The sequence below is a fragment of the Equus quagga genome, chromosome 3 (genome assembly GCF_021613505.1).
Source record: "Equus quagga isolate Etosha38 chromosome 3, UCLA_HA_Equagga_1.0, whole genome shotgun sequence".
Lineage (NCBI taxonomy): Eukaryota > Metazoa > Chordata > Mammalia > Perissodactyla > Equidae > Equus > Equus quagga.
The window spans coordinates 7,747,499-7,766,531 of record NC_060269.1 but is presented as its reverse complement, the minus strand read 5'-3'; the positions used below and the strand labels follow the sequence as shown (position 1 = coordinate 7,766,531).

Genomic DNA, 19,033 nt, shown 5'->3' with positions numbered 1-19,033 from the left:
CGATGTAACTTTTAACAAGCATTTACCTTGCAGCATCTGCTACCTGTCAACTTTTATGAAATCACTATGTTCAACCAGTCAGTTGAAAAAAGTAACCAAGTTCTTTTTATAGATATTAATAGCACCAACGTATAGGTGAACTTCCCATCAAAAGGAACCTCCTGTGGGCAATTGAACTTGACCAGGCTTTCATTTCCATGCTTCTTAAGTACATAAACTATTGACTCATGCATGTAGTTGAATCTATATTTAGTGAATCTTACTACAATATTCTTATGCCAAATTTTCTCTTACATTCTCCAAAGCAGTGGTTCTCAAAGTGCGGTCCCTGGGCCAGCAGTATCAGCATTATCTGAGAACTTGTGAGAAATGAAAATTCTCAGGTCCCACCCCAGAACTGAACCAGAAATTCTGGGATGGGGCCCAGAAGCACGTGTTTCAACAAGCCCTGCAGGTGATTACAATGCAAGCTAAAGTTTGAGCACCTCTGCTCTGTAGCGAAAAGATGTTCTCTTGCTGTAAAGAAAAGTTTTTATCCCTTACTTTGGGGCAGTAGATTTTGTAGAGTCCTGTGTCTCCAAGCCCAAGATACCATCATACTTTATAGAATAAACAGGAGTTCTTTACAGATGGTACCAATTTTTTTAAAAATTTCATTTAATAAAGACTTTAGAATATGGCATATTCTTGATAAATGTGAAAATATTGATATGTATTTAACTAAAAATTTGTGTTGTAAGGGAAAAATGTGGTTATTTAAAACAGTATGATATTACAGATAAAAATGGATAATGTCTTGTCTGTTATAATTTCAACAGATTCTTCCCTATAATCAAAGTCAAAGAAAATACGGCTGATTCCAACCTTTGCCCTTAAGTATTTTATGGGTCCAGAACTCGGAGCTTGTGCCATTTCTACAACTAGAGCTGTGTCCTCATGACAAATGAATGAACAAAGTAGGTAACAGATATTCCTATATAAAGGCCTTCAAGGGCAAACTGGTGAGGTTATCCCAACAAATGCATTGAGAAGGACTGGTTTATTTTCCCAATAACCCCCATGGTGTGGTCTGTGTTATCAGAAAGGCTAAAAACCTTAAAAAGTAGAGAAAATAAATGGAGTTGATTATAAAGATAGGCACCTCAATTTCTACACAAATGCATACTAGATACTAAGAGTAAAGCTTTGGGCAAAACAATATTTTCCCTCTTTTCCACCAGAAAAAAAAAATAGGGATCAAGTTTAGGGTATGATGTATTTTGATTATTCTTTTAAAATTTTTCTTAATTTCATTTTAATAACAGGCATTTCCTACCTTATATAATTGTCATTCCATGCATCACAAGGCTGTGGGTCTCGAATTTTCCCGTTTCCCTTTGGGGTTTTGTAAAGCCCACATTTAGAGTGTGAAGTAACCAAGGTAGTGTGATTCCCACTTTACAGCAGATTTCCACTGGAATGCTAATCTTTTGAGAATTTTTTAAATTTAAGGAAAGAAAATACTTTTATAGAGCAACACAGAACTTGCATGAATAATTCATATTTCACAGATGTCACTGTCATTCTGGATAAAACACTTTATATTCTTTTTTAATGCACTTCAAGACAATGATAGACTGTGCACTTGTCAAAGTTTCAGTTGTCTTAAGAGGGAGGTCATGATGCATCAAAAAAATGAGAAACGTCATAGCCTGAGTTCATAAAATAATTTGGCTGAAATAAATAACAGCAGTACTTATACTAAATTTATCTACCCAACTGCTGACAAAACCCATTAAATCAACTTCACAAAGCTGTTCTAATTGAAATTTATTTACGTTAGAGGAAATCTGAGTGTAATACCTGAGACTGTGCATTGATATTGGCTCCTTCCTTAACCAGAACTTTGACAACTTCTGCTTGTCCAGCCAAAGACGCAATGTGAAGAGCAGTATTTCCCTTCTGTTTTGGAGAAACAAAGTAGAAAATGTTAGGTTTCCAAATTTTGTAGAAATTAAAAGGTACAGGCATTTTCAATTTTGCTGATTCTTTCAACTGGTTAAAACTTATCATTCTATCAAAATAGTAGCCCACCTTGGGAACGGATAATTTTTTATGGTTAAAACCCATATAGTGTCTTTCTTTTCTATCCTTCACAATTCCAGTGTAGTGTTAAGAACATTCAAAGACTGAGTTCTTATTGAATCAAATAATTTGGGATGTGTGTGCATGAGTGTGTGTGTGACAATATCACCATTCATGTGATTTAACCAACAACTAAACAGTCCCATCCCAAGGTAAAGTTAACTAAAAAAAAAAACTTTACTGAACCATTGAGCTCATACCGCCTTGCGGAGAAACCTACAGATTTTAAGTGGTAGAGAAACTGACTTAACTCACAGTTGTATTTCCAGCCACTAGAGCACATGGTTGTTCAAAATATTTGAGGAATGAAATACCACATTTTACAGAAACTATAACGTTACTGATGATTTCTACCATATGCTACATCAAAATTTACCATCCACAGGACCAAACATAAATGAAAAATAATTTAAACTTTTCATGAAAAGAAAATATAGATGAAAAGAAAATATAGAAAAAAAGAAAATTATGATGTGACTAAAATAAATAAAAGGAAAAAATGAAAAAAACAGAAATCTGTAGATTCAGAACCATAAATCATGGACACTAGTTCTCTTTCTGTCACCAACTCACTATGGGGCCTTCAGCCACTCACTTCCTATTTTGAGGGCTCAGCTGCCTTCTTTTTAAATGAGATTTTTTTCCAGATCTAAAATTCTACAATTGTAATCTATGATGTAAAGTGAATCTATATTTCAAAATATCAATAGAGTTTAAAGGAAAGGAAACGATAAACAAGCAACCAAAAAGTAGTTGGTTTAATGAATATATTATACTAATTTGGGCAACTCAGAGGAAGCAAATAATTTGATACACATTCAAACTGATATTCTTTAAATATTCTTTTAACATTTATTTGATGTGACCAAGAGAAATGTTAATAAAAGTGTTCATTCTGGTATTACTCATGGCTGAGACTAGCAAAGAAAAATTTATTTACCCTTTCCATACTTCTCATTTCTCATTTAGTATTGAGACAACGTTTTCCTTTGATGGTTCACAGGGATTAAGCTACATACATTCATACTCTCGGTTTGCACATTCAATCTAGAGGTTCTAGAGAAATAGCAACTTTTCATAAACTTTTTGGGTTATGACATACAATATGAGGGTTGAAATGTTTTGATACATTTGAGATTACCAAGAGAATTTCTTCAGTTGTAAAACAGAGCCCAGTTCAACATAATCATATATGCAAATATTTTAATCTATTGATTTCAAAATATTTTAAAATAATGATTTATCAACAAAATAAATGCACATACACACACACACACACACACACATTTGAAATGAAGTAGGAGACACAGACATTTAAAATACAAGGCCAAGGGGCTGGCCTGGGACATAGTGGTTAAGTTTGCACACTCTGCTTAGGCGGCCTGGGATTTTCAGTACAGATCCCGGGAGTGGACCTACACACCGCTCATCAAGCCATGCTGTGGCGGTGTCCCACATACAACGTAGAGGAAGACTGGCACAGATGTCAGCTCAGCAACAATCTTCCTCACCAAAGAAAAAATGTTCATTCTCTTTTTATGTTCAAAGTAAGGAATTTATTGCATATCATGAACTTACATTTTGACTTCTTTGGAATTGCCAGAGAATTTTTGTTTGTTTTTGTTTTTAAATTTCCACTAGAATTGCTGTATACTACACTATACTGTAAGCAGGGCCAGTCCACATTTTGGCAATTATGCATGAGGTATTGGAAATCCAGGTTAACTGGCCATATTCTTAATTTATTCCAGTACTCTTTTTTCTTTCCTGCTTAGACTAAAGCCCCAGCTGGGGGCTGGAGTGCCTGTCACCTCTCTCTGCATCTCCCACAACCATATTATCACCCTCAGCCCTGGTCAGCAAGCTTGATTCTGACTGGCTGCCAGTTTTTTTTTTCAAATTAAAATTTCACCTTCTAAAGACAAAGACTTGTCACCATTGATGATATGTTTTAAAACATCTGTTGTTTCTGAAATGACTCCCCAAAGATGAGATTCAAATATATTTTAGCAAAAGCATTATCAACAAGGAAGCAATGGTTTCTAGTATACTGACCATCTTGTACATTTCTTTAAAAATGCGTCCAATTTCTTTACAAACCAAGTACAGTGACAAAAATCTAATTTTCCTTTAATTCAATCCATGATCTAAAAAATCTCTTTTCCACTAGAGTATAAAGGATTCTGTATATTCCTTTACCAACTTAAATGAATATATTAAAAGATATAACAATTTAATTAAAGCATGAAAATTACTTGCTCATTTCCACTGAGAAGCTTATTACATCGATTTATTTTTAAAATTGAATTAACTTTAGGAAAACAGGTGCTATCGTCTAAGGAGAATTATATTAATCTAGTCTCTATGTGAATCAAAGGAAAAAAGAAAATATTATACAGAATTCTTCAGTCTCATATCTGAGAAATCTCTAAATGAAACAATTCAAACTCTAAAAAGTTTAATGGAACGGGTTTCAATTTCAGTTCTGTATTGTTAAGAATCTTGGTGTTCCAGCAAACCTCTGAAATGTATAACCAGGGAAAAGAAACTTTAAATGATTTCTTCTTTTCCAGGGAAAAAAATTCTACCAGCACGAACCTTACCTTTGTGGCAGAATCCACGGAGGATCCTCTCCCCAGCAGCTCCTGCACCAGCCCCACGTGGCCCTCTTTGGCAGCCAGATGGAGCGCATTGAGTCCATTCTGAGGAGAGACAAACAAGGCCTCAGAAGTGGAGTAGCAATGAGAGAGACAGTTGCTCACCTAAGGCTAGCATATAACCGCGAGAACAGACAGACTCTGATCTCCTCATTGTTCTTTCTTTTTGTATAAGCTTGATGCTATTAAGTTCAATTCAGAGAGGCAAAGAGGTAAATATTCACCAGAAATGTGGTTTTGGCAACTTCATTCAACAAACTTTTTTTTTTTAACTAAGAAACATCTAAATAGTTTTCTAATGAGAGAAAAAAAGAGCAACTCTATATTATTTATTGTGCTAGCCAGAAACAAAATTCTGTCCAGTTTCTAGACCATAGAAAGCTTTAAATCAATTTTTTAACAAATGGAAGAGAAGTGTCCTTTTCATAAAAAGTGATTAAAAAGCCATAGGACAATTTCTAAAGCAACATAACTTTGCAATGATAATACTATACTTAAAGGACATTTAGCATTATGTCATTAATTTGTCTTGAGATTATTTTTCAAAAATTTAAAGTTTATCTTACAATCTCCGATAGTACTATAATATCTGGTTCCCATCTAGCTAAATTCCTAAAAAATTAATTACTCACCATAGCGTTGAAAAAACTCATTGAAAAATTTCACTAAACATGATATCTACACATATTATACTGACATAAAGTTTGAAGGCAGATCTTGCCCTAAATACAAGGAGAACCAAATGCAGATGCAAGTTGCTATATGGTAAGTTTCCTGTTTGCGGTCATTGAACATCTTATATTTAATGATTTTCTTATGGAAAGTATTCAGGCTTTTATATTTGACTCAAAAATAAAGCATGGCGCTGGCCCGGTAGCACAGCAGTTAAGTTTGCACGTTCCACTTCAGCAGCCTTGGGTTCGCCCGTTTGGATCTCGGGTGTGGACATGGCACCGTTTGGCAAGCCATGCTGTGGCTGGCGTCCCACATATAAAGTAGAGGAAGATGGGCAGAGATGTTAGCTCAGGGCCAATCTTCCTCAGCAAAAACAGGAGGATTGGCAGCAGATGTTAGCTCAGGGCTAATCTTCCTCAATAAATAAATAAAAAAATAAAGCAATATTTGTTTTTCTTCTTTGCAAAACGTGGTCCTGGTTTCTCACTAACAGTCGACTTTGAGCAGGCGATACAGTTGTACTGTGAATACATGCCTGTCATGGTCTCTATATATTTACATGGTACAAAATAGTAAGAATTAAAGCACTTTTGAAATTTATTATTATATTCCTAGAAAATTTAACAAATGAATCAACAATATAGTAAAAACTTGAAAAAGATGGAATTTTATGATCCCTGGATTCTACCACTATGCAAATAATGTTAACTGTGTTAACTATACACGAATGATTCAACAACTAAAAATTATTTTCACTCCCTTTACCAGACCAAGGAAAGCATTACATTTTAAAGTTGTTTTCTGAGCTAATTATTCAACATCCACTCTCTTTGGTAACAGGAAGCACTTAATTTAAATAGATGTAATCTACTTCCCAAACAGTCAACTCCTTCTGACAGACAGGGAAGAGAAAGCAATGTGGCCACAGGGTAGAAATTTTTAAGGAGATAATTAAGCCTGAAGATATTTAAGAGCCTTTAACTTCCCTGATAGCTTTTTATTCTATATATTCTTCAGCATGACATTTTATTGGTTTTCCTAAGTTGTTTACAGGAAGAAATCTTCAACTCTATATCATGAATGATCACTACAATGTTTTGGGAGAGTGGATCCATTATTTCAGTCAGTAAGAATCAAATGTTCCAATCACTGGGAGTAGTCTAGATGGCCTAATATTGAAAGAATTTTGCATCTTAAGATGTTTATTGTAAGAAGTTGCCTTCCCTCTTCCTCACTTCCTACCTCTGCCTCCATCCGAGGTTTCAGAACCTGAGAGTTTGAAAGGACCTTTGAGACTGTTCAGGTCAGGGATTTACGGGTGCTCAGCCCCAGGCTGACACAGAGAATCTACTAGATAAATATTGTTGGACGAATGAAAGACTCTACAGAGAGCATAGAGGGAATATTTTGGTAAATATTACATTTGTAAATAATCAAAACTATTTAATATGTTTGAAAAAAGATTGAGTAGTCCCTACAGTTTATAAGCTTTCTGTATATCAGGATTTTTATCCAAATGGGAATAGAGATAGCAGGTTTGGAGATATTTTTTTCCAGGTGCTTGAGGCCTGCCCGTGGAACAACTGGACTCATTTGCCCAGGAGTTGTTATCGTCTTTCTAAAATCTGATGCCATATAATTTGGTAAGCTCTAACTTGAGGGGCAAACATTTGGCTTGGTCAAATAACAGAATCTCTCCATGGATGACTCCATGTTGACCCACTCTTTGTAAAGTTCCTCTCCAAGACTGAAGAATGGGGAATCGTTTTATTTGCTCTTCTGCAAATCTATCTTCCAGTTTTTAAAAAAAGTTCCTTTCTGCTGACTTTTATATCCCACTAGAATTTTCCCAATAGATCAATTTTACTTTTTAGAAGTTATTTTATCTGATGTCAATGTTTATTTAACTTAAAAAAAAAAGTTTAACCTGTAAATTAAAATCACCATGCGGAGGGGACATGGAGGATGTCCCACCTTAAGTTCTCTGAAGCCCTTTAACCACCCCAAACAGAGCAGATCTTCCTGGACTAAGCCCATGGCTTCTGAGCTATAGCTAGTCGAAGGAGGAGAATGAAAAGGAAGAGAAGAAGAAAGCCTTGCCTCGATATGTGCCAGCGATTTCTCTCCTAGTTCTTTAATTTAATATTTCCCAATATCATGTCTCCCTTTCCTGTCATGGAAATATTTTACTATGCAAATCAGCAAATAATATATATCAGGGCTTTTTTGCCCCCCACTCCAGCCAGTTGTTAAACATTTACCAGCAATATCACCAATATTAAAACATCAGCCATATTACAAATTTCGTAATGTGGGCAGCTTGTGGGATAAATCTATGGGGAATATTGTTTACATTTTTAATAAAGAATCAAGCATTATTAACTAATTATCAATCCATCATTGTTTAAAATGAATGCTCTAGACTGGCTTGAAAATGATCTCAACAGTACCATTCTGAATGTTACTTTCTACGAATTTAAAATAAAAGGTTTGAGAATGAAGATATTTAAAAATGTGTAAAATTTTCTTTGATTCCATGAGTGATCAACTCTCTGAAGTTTAAAGGATTTACAATTCTCTTGCCAGCCTCCCCTCTGACAGATATTTCTCCTTTCACTCCACAGCATTAGCACCACCGAAAACTTGAACTTGTTGTAGACCAGACTATGAGAACACTAGACTTCTGATTTTCCTATTTCAACAAATATCGACAAAAACTTTTAAAAAAATTGATGAAGGTAACAAGACAGTATCTCAAACAGAATAAAGCTTACACAATCTAAAAACTTACGGAATTCAAATATATACTTAAATTAAACAATTTCAGGAGAAGTTATCCTAAGGAGGACCCCAAGGCCAAACCTTTTTGGTTTACTCCACAGAATTTTCTTTTCATAAATTCATGAATGTTGCCAACCTCATTTTCACACACACACACACACACACAAAAAAAAATTTAAATCTACAGAACAGGATAGAACATTTCCTTAATAATTGGCCAGCTTTCTTCTCAATTAATTACTAGGTTAAGTTAGAAGAATTTTACATGGAAAAAAATATCCTTTTGGGGGAGCACAAAGTTCCCACTACAAATCACTGCACTATAGCTGCATTTGATTGAAAAAATCATCAAGAATAAGATTAAAATTTTCTATGTGAGGGAATAGTTCAGAAACCAAACTGCGCACAAGATATAAATGGAATTCAGGATATACATGTCTCTTCAAGATTTCTGTAACACCAGTACTACTCAAACTAGCGTGGTTATAAAGACACAGATGGTGGGTGAAATTCTACTCATAAATGCTGTTAAATTCTTAATCTGCCTTCTTTTAAAATGCAATGAGGGGGCCGGCCCCGTGGCTGAGTGGTTAAGTTCGAGCTCCACTTCGGTGGCCCAGGGTTTCGCCGGTTCCGATCCTGGACGCGGACGTGGCACCACTCATCAGGTCATCCTGAGGCGGCGTTCCACATGCCACAACTAGAAGGACCCACAACTAAAAAGAATACAACTATGTACTGGGGGAATTTGGGGGAGAAAAAGCAGAAAAAAAAAAAGAAGATTGGCAACAGTTTGTTAGCTCAGGTGCCAATCTTTAAAAAAATAAAAAATACAATGCAATGAAATTGGGACTGCAATCATATTATTGAATTCATGTCCTTCAGATGTAGGAAACAGAAGACAAGCAACTTTCTTTATGCTAATGTTTTGTGTTGGAATTTCTAACCAAAAATAGATTTAATTAGCAGTTGAATACGTTGGGTAATTGTCATCAGAAAAAGCAACTCAGCATCAACTGGACTTAAAACAAAAATGTTTTATCTTGTGAATATGAGCTTACATACAAATTAATTATGTTTAAAATGGAAAGTGATAAACAATCCCATTCAACAGTACAACTCAGCTAACTCCTCGAGAATATATCCTGTAGTTAACCCATTGGTGAGTTCCTCGGTCATATTTCCGAAAATCAAATTTCCCACAGGAGCCACACTATCAGTCTTTAGCTTACCGTAGTCAGTTAGTAATACTGGCCCACATTTCTAAGGATGTTTTGTTGGTGTTAGGTACTTTTCACTTTGTTGAGTGAGGGAGCAGGAAGGAGGCAGGCTTGAAGGGGTCAGACCCTTTATATTTGGGGGCAAATACAGGGCAGGTTCAAGTACTTTCTCAGTAGTGCCTCCCACACACACGGTGTCTGAGGCACACAGGCTCTTTCATATCAAAATATAAAATAGTGTCCGTTTCTGCATTTATTAGAACACTCATCATGGGGTCACTTAGTTCCGGCTGAAGAGTCTTCTGAGACAATTCATATACAACAGAAACATTAACTATTCCTTCTCCCAGATTACTATCAGGGTAGACATTCAGGTAGATCACCAGAAAGCAATGTACCTAGAGCATGTTATCTCTATTCCCTACAGAAATGGCTTCACTGAACTATGAAATATTACAATACGTTTGGTTTTACATAAGGTGGATATAAGAAATGTCCATTTGAGCAATATTTATGTCCTTGTGTCTGTCTTCTATGGGTTCTCTTGGTTAACTATTGTTGAATTTAGTAACAGGAAAATGTTTAGTCACAGAGAAAGTCTCTATGCTTCTTTTTACTAACCTTTAATTTAGGAAAAATGCGTAATTTAATGTGTTTCTCTTTTTCATACTTTCCAGGAAACATAGAATAAATTCAGTATCCACGGGAAATAAGTAACACGAGTCCTCTATTCCTCTCTTCTTTTTGCTTGGTTTTGCTTTTCTATTGTTTGGTTTCATTTTTAATGAGGTCAGAATCACAGGGCGTATGAGTGTGCACATGCACTGCTGTTCCACCAATACCTTATTGTAAACAGTTTGTAGTCCATTTGTATCTCACAACAGCTCTATGCCACTTGCTAGTCTCACTTAGTTTGATATATTCCCCACTTCAACGGATTTACAGACAGCAATTATACTTTGAACAATACGGCTGCTCACTCTAGCTACTTAGAGACTCAACATAGTAACTAACACTTTGGAAAAGACTTAGAAGAAAATTTAAAATGATTTAAAAATAAAAAAAAATTTTAAGGGAAAATCTAAGAATTAATTAAACCTAAAAAATAGTAGGCTAAGCAGTGAATTAATATCCTCAGTATGCTTGGGAATAAAAAGCCATTGATGTTATTATCATTGAGTTAGAGAAGCCTGGAAATCTTTCCTTTAAAGGTTAAAGGTTAAATGTTTCTCATTTGATGCGACTGACTGAATGTGCTTTTTTTTCCTTTTTCTTTCTTTTGTTTTTCTTTCTTCCCTTCTGTTCTTCTTTCTTCTTTTTTAATACACTATGGGCAACTGCAGGAATAATAACATGGTGTTGGGAATAATAAGAAACGCAATCTGGTCCTTGCTCTGCTGCTAACCAGAAGTGTGGCTTCTGCCAAATCACTTAACCTCTCTGTCCTCTAATGGTCTTATATACAAACAATAATAAGGATGACAATGAAAAGTGATGATGACTACGATAAAGAAATAAACGTTTATGAGCACTAGTTATGTGCCAATCATTGCTTTAGCCTTTTTTTTTTTTTTTTTTTTTTGGAAATGAATGGAAATTTATTGAAACTGGTTTTGGGGAGGATGGGTGGGTGGATAGTTGGGGCTTTTCCAAAGAGAACTGTGGGGAGGAGCCAGTGCCCAGCCTGGAGGGAGCAGGAGCCTGGCCCCAGACCCCACCTCAGGCCCAATTTCCTCTCCTGCTGCTTCTCACGCACCACGTCCAGGTTCCAGTCTTTCCACAAGCTTTTGCTCAGCTTGATGGGGTGCGAGCCCATTCGTCTCACACATGGGGTGCACAGAGTCTCTGGGATCCTTAAAGATGATGAATTCAGCCCCTGGTCTTGCCCGCGCTTTTCTCAGATCCCTTTAGCCTTAAGGAAGGATGGGAAGTGGCTGAAGGTGCTGCCAAGATGCCATCGTTCACCTCATTGCCCAGATCCCCACAGAAGATCCGGAAGTCATCTGCATCCCACTCCAGCAGGCTGGGGTCCTCCCAGCTGCTCCCAGCTGCCCTGTGAATGCAGCATTTCAATTTCTCTGGCTTTCCTTTCTTCTTGTCCTCACCCAGGGGCTCTGGGACCTTGAGAGCCGTGAGGCCAGGGCAAGGAGGCCAGGACCACGGACGCAGAGACAGGAGCTCAGGGATGCACAGCAGGGGCAGTAGGCCTGGCACAGTGCTTGCAGCGGGAGGGGCAGGGACTCAGCCCAGGCCAAGGCATAGTCAGGGCCAGTGGTGGGCTGGGCCCTATGACTGCAGGGCCAGTTGGGGCACCCCCGTCCCCCAAAGCCACCAGCGCACTAGCCTCCTCCAGCCCAGCTGCTGCTGCCACCACAGCCTCTTCTTTCTCTTCCAGGCCCAATCCCAGGCCTACGCCCAGCTCTCAGGGTGTAGCTGGCTCTTCCAGGGGAGGCCTGAGAGCAGCCATGGAGCCCAGGGGGACCCCAGGCCCAAGCCATTGGTGGCAGCATCATAGGTGGTCCCAAGGGGCCCAGGCAGCTGGGAAGGGGGAGGCCATCAGGGCCTGGTGAGAGGGCCACAGGGCCATAGGGCAGGAACCAGCTTCTGCAGAGGAAAGGGCAGAATCTGCTCTCTGTAGCCCTTGAGGGAGGAACGATAGACTCAGGATAGGGGCCCTCTGGGAACCACAGCTCTTCCCCGCAGGAACATGGCTCACCGAGCCCCTGCACTGTCCAGGTGACTCGGATCGCCAGGGCCAAAGCCAGCTAGGCCCACAAAGGAGGGCCACCCGCCATGCGAAGAACCACTGTGGCTGCAGCGGCTGCAGGGGCCTCCAGAGTCTGGTGCACCTGCTGGTAGGTGCTGGTCGCGAGGAGCTGCTGAGACGTGCATCGCTTCTACCATGGGGACCGTGGGGACCACAGGCGCAGCTCCTTACCGGAGCCCCTAGAACTTCCTGCTCAACCGGCGACACGTGCGCCTCCATTTCCTTCCCGCGTTCCTCGCCGCTCTTGCCCGGGATGCCGGCGCCAGGGCCCGGGAGCACGGATCCTCTGCCCCGAGAGTCCGGCGCTGGCCCGCCAGCCCCTGCTGTCGCTGCCGCAGCTTACTGAGCGGAAACCAACCAAAGCAGGCTACTACTGATAAGTCCTTGATACTGGCTTTATGTAAGTTAATGTTGATAAAACAATATGAACTTGAGTCTTACTCATTGACCTCTTATTGTGAGCAAGGTATCGATTGTGCTCATAGATCTGCAGTCCCAGGCAAGGTATCATCGTTGATTCTACAACTTTTGGAATAATGCTATTTCTATGTAATATCATTAAAATGATTAAATATACCAAGTAGTCAAAAAATAAGATCTTAACGCTACTTTGAAACAACCATGTACTCATGAATCAATTTTAAAGGGTAGGGTTATCTTTTTTGTTTAGCACTTCTATTAAATTTTTATAAGGCAGTATTATAACATTTTGTTTACAATCAGATTTTACAACAAGCTCTGTTCACCATTTCTCTTGCTGATTTCATGAGATATTTTGCCCACTGACTGCTTTTCTATGATCATGTAAATCTATTAGATGAAACCCAAGCTAAAACAGTCAATAAAAATTTTTATAGAGTCATTTGAGTATTAGTTACATTTCTGGCACACACAGAAAAGATAGAGTAGTCCATCTGGACAAGTTGAGGAACAGATTCAAGAGGATACAGCTAAACACATAGGAAGGGTAAATGGTGGCATCAAAATCCATCTTTTTGCATCTTAGTACAAATCCATAATCAATACATATTTATCAGTAAATCAACAAGCATTTGCTAGGTACCCACCAAGTGCTCAGCTCTAAGTACAAAGTTCTAAGGGAGAAGCAAAGGACACATGACATAGTTTCTTTCCCCAAAGTGCCCCCGAAGTATTTATTATTAAACAACCGAAAATCACCTCAGCACTAGCATGTACTTGTCTGTGATTTTTTTCAAATCTCTGGTTACTCTACTTTGCAAATCTTACATATTAAGTTAAGGGTCCTCCAGTCCGTCTGATGCATATCAGAAAACTACAACCAACTTATATAACTTCCTTAATTATACTAAAATGTGAACATTTGGAAGGAGGCAATTGAAATATATGTTCTTGAAAAATATTAGAAGAAAGAGATGGAGAGTGAATGGGCACATCAAAGGGCAAGAAGAAAGAAGAGAAAGTGAAAAATGGCCCCACCTCCACCCCACCCCCGCTCTGCATGGGGCTTCAGTGTCAGAGAGGCCCTGGACCAGGAGCTCTTTTCAAGAGAAACTACATGCCCACATATAGATTTACAAATAACTGTGAAATACTCTTTACAGTTTTACTCTTCCATTAGCATCAATGACATTGGCAAAAGGACTCATCTACACGATGGAGGGAAAAAAATGAAACTGAAAACAAAAATGACCTGTTTACATATTCCCATCCAAGTCCCACTCTTTATTCCCATCCATACTCTATGTGCACCTTTCCCACCTCTTTCACAGTGGCTGCTCTAAACTAAGAGTGCTCACTGTGATGGACTGAAGGATTTATTTAGTTTTTATGAAGAACAGGAAAAGCAAAGTAAACAATGTGTTATCTTTGTCAGACACAATTTAACTGATTTTACCATGTCTTTGGCTGGTCTCCAAAGGTTTAATAAAGTAAATCAAACTATGGGTGACCCCGCAGGAAACTTGTTTTATTAGTGGATTATTCTTAAATCTTTAAGGCTTTCTTTTTAATTCTCAAATGATGAGTTTTTAATGAGCTATTTGCTAAGCCTTCAGCAATTTAAAAATATTTACAGTGAGGCTTGGAATTTGGTGGCTCATTGATCACGTCATAGGGAAAAGGCTTAGAATAAGAATGCTTTGATGATATCACTTTATATAGTCCACTTCTGGATCCCCATTTCAACTCATCTAGTGCCCCTCACTGGTAGCTCCCTCTTTGGCCAACGATCTTTCTCCCCTGTCTAGCTCCATCAATGTTTCTATCATGTAATCCACAAAATATAGAGAACAACATTAAATATGATAGTAAGTAAGCCTGGCAGAAGAAAGAGTTGTGGAAACTCTTCAAAATCTTACCAAGATCAAAAGGGATAAAGAGGTTATGCATACTGAGAAATAAACACTTGATGAATGAAAGAGTGAGAAACTTAATGACATAGATATCATTATTATACTTTATATTTTAGATCTATCACATCATTATATCTTACAGATAACAACACTAAAATGTTCAGAAGTCAAGTGATTTGCCTCAAAGATCCTTACCCCTAAAAAGAAGAAAAGCAAAACTTCAAACTTAGATCTATCTGATGTCCAAACTCATGCTATTTAAGATAAAATAATTAAGCTCTAAACTCATGTTTCAAACTCTAAGTCATGATGCATGAGGAGGTCATAAAATCTACTTAATGGATTGCCAATCAATGTATTTCAAAACATGAAGTAGAGCAAAGAAAAACAGAATGTACTGTGGATGGTGAGTGTTGATTTTGTTTTTGGTTTATTTTGGGGGTGAAACTTTCCAAACATCCACATGCATACATGCACGTGTGTCTGTGTGTGTGCACACATGCTCTGAATTTCAAAATAAAATAAGGAAGTTTAAGCAAGATCTGAAACATAGGGCATCTTGGGGAAACTAGATGTCTTTTAAGACCAAGTAAGTAAAAAGCAACACTTACAAAGATCATTCTAAAAGAGGAATGATTTTTATGGTATGCTTATTTGAATTTTCTGAACTTAATAATTCCCACTTTAGACGAGTGTCGTGATGCAAATAAGAGGAGTGACAACGGGAGGAACAAGAATTCTTCATTTGAAATTGTTGGCTGCATCACTGTTAAATCATGTCCACAGCTGGGGTTCCAAGAGGGAGTGCTGAGTGGTGCAGAACACACACTTTTGATGACACCTGAGCTCCCATCCTGTCTCTCACAGTAGCGACGCGAGTTAGAACTTATTCACTAGTAAAAGGGCAAAAGTTCCCACTCTGCCCACTTTAGATAGTTATTTAAAAGAAAATAAAAAATAAAGTAGGTTTGTGCTATTTGAAAACTATAAAATAATGTACAAATGTAAGATATTGATGATTTCCTGGTTAGATGCAAGAAGTAATAAATTCATACGTTCCTAACTCTTGCCTTCTGTTTTCTGTCACTGAGATTTGGTTAAATATAATGAATTGAATTGAGCAGTTTTGAGTCTAACAAGTAATGTTTACCTGGGCTAGGGTAATTGTTAATTTATGCAGAAAAGATTTATTTTAAAAGGTATTTTGAATTCTAATAAAACCTGGGAAGCAGATGAGAACCTGGTCCATTTTAGTCATCCTTGTCAATAATTCAAAGAGCTGCTATTTTACTACTGAAAGTTTTAACTCTCCTAATTTAAATGTCACTTTCACATGGTCTCATTTCTTTGATTAAGTTAATTTTTATGAGAAATGATAGATAAATTTTTTCTTTAGTATTTGACTTAACGTGCTAAAGCAAACATCATATGAAGCTCAAAGAAAGACAGTTATTTGAGCTACTTATTGGAATAGCCATGCTTAAAGAGATTTAAACATTAAATTTAAAAGTTAGCAGCAAATTACTTAAATAATAGCTAAACTTATTAGAGTTTATTTCTATGTGTCAGGCTCGGTTCTAAGCTTTTAATTGCATTAACTCATTTAACCCTGAATTGAACATTATGAGTTATGAACTACCCAGTGATTCTAGCTCAGAAACTACACTCTTAAGCCCTACAATTTAAAGAAAAAAATCTAAGGACCTTGCATTGTAATCCTACTTTGCTTTCTTTAGACCTCAATTTCTCATTACCACTATTTGGTATTCTGTGGAATAGGAAATATCTCAGGCTCTGATGATAAGTCAGTAGTTAAGGAGAAAAATTATTTCCTTTAAGCCTCTAGACATATAATATCCAAATGTGTTCAAATTAGAAAGGGATTCTATAATGAATTCTAGAATGTTATGGTATCATACTCATGCCAAGCTTAGCTGGTTTTAATTTAAAGTAAAAATGGAGGAAAGGGGTTAGACTGATCCCTTAAGTTTCTTACAGTAATAAAATTCTGTGATTCTTAGATCAGATGACAAGTAATGACAGTATAATTTCCAGAAGATTTTGAAGAAAATATCCAGGAGACTAAGTCTTGTCTTTGTATATTTACCACTGACTCATCTGATATTTCAATCAACTCATTCAGAAAGAGAGCATTAAAAATCTGAACTTTCTCCTTCTAACCCAGAATTTGTCAAGACTGGCAAGCAGGGGAAGGAGCGTGTACCAGAATCAATCAGTAAACGTTTTTTTTTTTAATGAAATGAGAGGAGTCTCTAGTAGGGTAGCCTGAAGTAGATGTGCCTCCAGGGGCCAAGGGTGAGATTGGAATGAGGGAGGGAAAGAGGTGCAGGATCTCAAAGGGAAGGAAGCAAGAAGGGACAATGGAGTCTAAAAACGTTCCACAGCTAATTCCCCCTACTTCTAGTGAGGCACAAGACAGGAAACAGTTCTGAACAAAATATTAAACTCGGATAAAAACATGGCACAGAGTTTTAAAATTAACATAGACCAGAGAAAGCTTAAATTCAATAATAATAATAATTGACTATCAATTATTCACATATTAAAACATTTATTGAACGTTTATTCTATGCCAAACATTCTGCTAGGAAGCAAGTCCACATTTCAAGGTACTCATACAAAAGTCTAGTGATGTTATTAGAGAATTACAATGACTTCTAATCTTTCCATTTTTTACAATTTTAATTAAACGTAAGCCAAATTTGTCATGCTGGACTCTGGAAGTATATGGGAAGAGTGAGGAGGGAGCCATCCAACGACAAAAGTTGGCTTATAGGAGTATTCCAAGGAGCACAGCGTGACTCTGCTGTCCATCATTATAACGTGATTCCTACAGATTGCATTTGGTACCAATTTCACGTCTGTCTGAGACACGCCAGCTGGCTTAGTCACTTTATCCTCTGAGAAATCCCCAAATTTGGTTCTTTCCACAATTTATTGTATTTTGTGTTTCCTGTTTATCTTCCCAACAGGGCTTCTTATGGGCAAGAATCAAATCCTATTAACCTTTGTCACCTCCACACCTAAGATAGCACCTAGCACAAGAAAAAGGATACTTCAACAACGTTTGTACAATGGGTGCGCTAATAAACAGCACGTACGGTATGGAGATAAACAGGAGTCTGCTTAATTCATCCAGTCACTCTGCATTTTGTCACTAAATGTAGTCAGTGTGTGGGGAAGTCAAGTACAAATATGTCCATCTCTAGCCTTTGGAAACCCATAAGGAAAGGTTCACTCTCTGAGGCTGGAGGTGGTTACTATTGACATTGATAACAGAAAAATAACCCCAAGATAACCACTGAATCTAAAACAGCTTTTCTCATCCTAGAATCCTTGGATGTGTTCTTAAAGGTCTCAGAATTCTGCGAGAATTTTTTAATTTGACATTTTCTTTTTAGTGCCAACCTAAAAAAAATTAATAGAAGTAGATTCTAGATCATCTGGATAATCACATTTAGTTAACTATCATCTAGTAATTTCTTATTTTTGGTCGTGTTTAAACTGTGTTGATTGATTCCAAGGGATCACTTAAGAGACCACTCAAATTTTAATGCAGTATTCTCAAACTGAAGCATGCGCAGGGGTCCAAAGACAAGTCGCCCTCTGCAAGGGGAAGAAATTGTCTTAAGAGATGGATTGTAAACATAACCTGACAAAACTTGGGTCTTTCCATCTAGAAGGCAGAATAGATGCTTGAGGAGGCATGAGAGAACCTTCCTAAGTGTTAGAAGCTTTACTGAATCCCACACGATTACAAATTGTCTGACAGAAAGAACGAAAATTTTGATTAAATTGGAAGGAATAAACTTGTTAGTACTTGTCCATCCAGCCATTCTAGTTTGAGTGAAATCATTAATTGTGGCCAGTCCTACTTTTTCTTAATTAAATTTTATCTAGCTGCAATTGTCAGAGACATAATTTGGTCTCTTGAGTGAGTGTGCGCAACACAATAGGTTTTCACATGTATCATTTGGGCCCCCCGTAGTCTCCTTTGACGCAGAGAAGTATGTTGTGAAGATTATACGTATAAAGTATGTACAGTGATGAGCACGTAGTAGGCATGCAATAAAGGTAACTATTATTTGATATCGTAGGTATTATCATTTCCCACTTCACAAATGGATAATTTGAGACTCAGAATGATTTAAGTGACTGGCCCAAAGTCCATGTTCATTCAATCATCCATTTATCAAATATTAATTGGATACCTATTATGTGCCAATCCTGGGTCTCATTCCTTCCAGCAGAGTACTGCCCTTTTCACTAAACAACACTGAAGCCTGAATCCTAGTTAACAAATCATCGTTTGTGAGCTGGTTCATGTAATTCAGTGCCAGCCTCCTTCCCCACTAAGTTTAATTTTGACCGTATTCCTATCGATACATTTCATGAACCTTTCTTTTTAAACCTTAATTTTCCAGTGTTGCCAATGTTCCAGGTTTCCAGTTTGTG

General features: G+C 37.6%; 1 protein-coding gene across 1 annotated transcript in view; it reads right to left on the bottom strand.

Moving 5' to 3' along the window:
- Nucleotides 1–19,033, bottom strand: part of ANK2 (ankyrin 2) — a 223,803-nt gene that overhangs the window by 166,345 nt on the left and 38,425 nt on the right. The window contains exons 3-4 of the mRNA XM_046656002.1: nucleotides 4,728–4,826; nucleotides 1,843–1,941 (exon numbers count right to left, since the gene is read on the bottom strand). Coding sequence (XP_046511958.1) covers nucleotides 1,843–1,941; nucleotides 4,728–4,826 — 198 coding nt within the window. The remainder of the gene's footprint in view (nucleotides 1–1,842; nucleotides 1,942–4,727; nucleotides 4,827–19,033) is intronic.